This window comes from Pygoscelis adeliae, unplaced genomic scaffold, assembly GCF_000699105.1.
Source record: "Pygoscelis adeliae isolate BGI_AS28 unplaced genomic scaffold, ASM69910v1 Scaffold187, whole genome shotgun sequence".
In the NCBI taxonomy this organism is placed as follows: Eukaryota; Metazoa; Chordata; class Aves; order Sphenisciformes; family Spheniscidae; genus Pygoscelis; species Pygoscelis adeliae.
The window spans coordinates 1-1687 of record NW_008825103.1 but is presented as its reverse complement, the minus strand read 5'-3'; the positions used below and the strand labels follow the sequence as shown (position 1 = coordinate 1687).

Genomic DNA, 1687 nt, shown 5'->3' with positions numbered 1-1687 from the left:
GCGCCTTTCGCGGGGTGGTTTGGCAGCCGAAGCGAGCCGGGGAGCCAGCACCTTTCCCCAGCACCGGTTCTGCCCGTTCCTCCGGCTCGGCCGGGCCCGGGAAAGCTGGCGTCTCCCCTCACACCTCTGCTGCTGGAGCTGCGCTCTTGCCATCTCCCTTGGGGTTTGATTTCCACACCGGGCGACGCGTCCCCGGCCACGAGGATTTTGGGAGAGGAGGAGGAGGGAAGACGCCAGAGGTCGAGGTTTCGCTCCGCTCCCCGTCCTGTGGCGCCGCCGGGCCCTCTCCTGCCATCCCCGGGCAGCTCTCGATGCCTTTGCCATTTGCATAACTAATCAACATCTTGGGAACCCGCTCATTACCGCCGCGGCAAAATATACGGCAAAGCCTCGCTCAGCGCCGGGGAGCCATCGGTTTCTAACAAGAGCCGCCCAAACCGCCCGGCAAAGATCGGGGCCGGTGGAGGGGAGGATGCTCTGACCCATCTCCCCCAGCTTGAGGGGGACAAACCTTAAATAAACCCCACAGGAAACTCCATTCCCAGCAGGAACGGTTACACCGGGACCCCGCAACCCCTTTGCCGGGTGGCAGCAAGGACGTGATGCAGCTCAAGGTGTCCCCGGCACATCCCCAGCGCGTCCCCGGCGTTGGGAAATGAAAGCCCCTAACTGAATTTGGCAGGCTGTCTCGGTGCCAAACGCTGGAGATTAGGGATAATCTCATTTAAAGCATTACTAATAAAAAGTTACTATATTTGTCCATCTCGAGGGGTTTCCCTGGTGGGTTGGGGTGTTTTTGTTCCGCCGACATGAAATCGCCCCAAACCGGGTCTGGCATCTCCAAAAAAGCATCAGGGCGATGGACGGGACAAAGGACTGGCCGGGGTTCTCCTCATTTTTGGCCGGCGCATCCCGGCGTCACCCGAAGGACCGTCACCCGCCTGCCGGAGGGATGTCCTCGGTTAATCCGGAGCGATGCTCGCCGTTACCATGCCTCCGCTGGAAATATTTCAGATCGCGGCTGTGATGTTAACAGCTAAAATGACTCGGGGAGCAAATCGCCGGGTGGATGCCGGCGGACGCGCTGCCCTGTCCAGCCGGAGGAGGAGGAGGAGGAGGATGGGAAGAAGGAGGCGTCTGCATTAATTAAATCCCCCCCGTGTTTTTTGCAGCGACCTGTTGCACGGCGGTGCCGAGCTCGGCCGGGCAAAGGGAGTTTGCAGCCCGCAGTCGCCGTCGTGCAAGTTTGGGGGAAAACCCAGCTGCCTGTGGCACTTACAGCGTGTGCACACACACACGCACCCATGCAGGCAGCATGCTTGCCCACCCTCACCCGCACCCCCAATGGCGCAGCCCGCCCGTCCTTCCCAATAACCAGCAGCGTCGCTGCGCGCGCGACTTAACAGCGCGTCTGCGCGCAGTCACGGTGCCGGCGCTTGTCCGTTGCAGGCGCTGAGCGAGGAGATCAAGAGCATGCACGGACTGCGCATCTTCACCTCCACCCCCAAACCCTGACGCTCGCCTCGCTGACCAGTCAATAAAGATGCTCTCGCGGGGAGGTGCCCGTGGTCAGCCCGCTCCAGCGCAGCCGCCTCCTCCAGACCAAAAAAAAGTGTCCGAAAATGCTGTGTTTTCAATTAGGCACCTGGGCTGGGGGGGCTGCAAGGGAGGAGGAGGAGGGAGGGAG

General features: G+C 61.5%; 1 protein-coding gene across 1 annotated transcript in view; it reads left to right on the top strand.

Moving 5' to 3' along the window:
- Nucleotides 1-1515, top strand: part of LOC103919660 (actin-related protein 2-like) — a 12388-nt gene extending 10873 nt beyond the window's left edge. Inside the window, exon 6 of the mRNA XM_009327204.1 lies at nt 1450-1515. Coding sequence (XP_009325479.1) covers nt 1450-1515 — 66 coding nt within the window. The remainder of the gene's footprint in view (nt 1-1449) is intronic.
- Nucleotides 1516-1687: the final 172 nt, after the last annotated feature.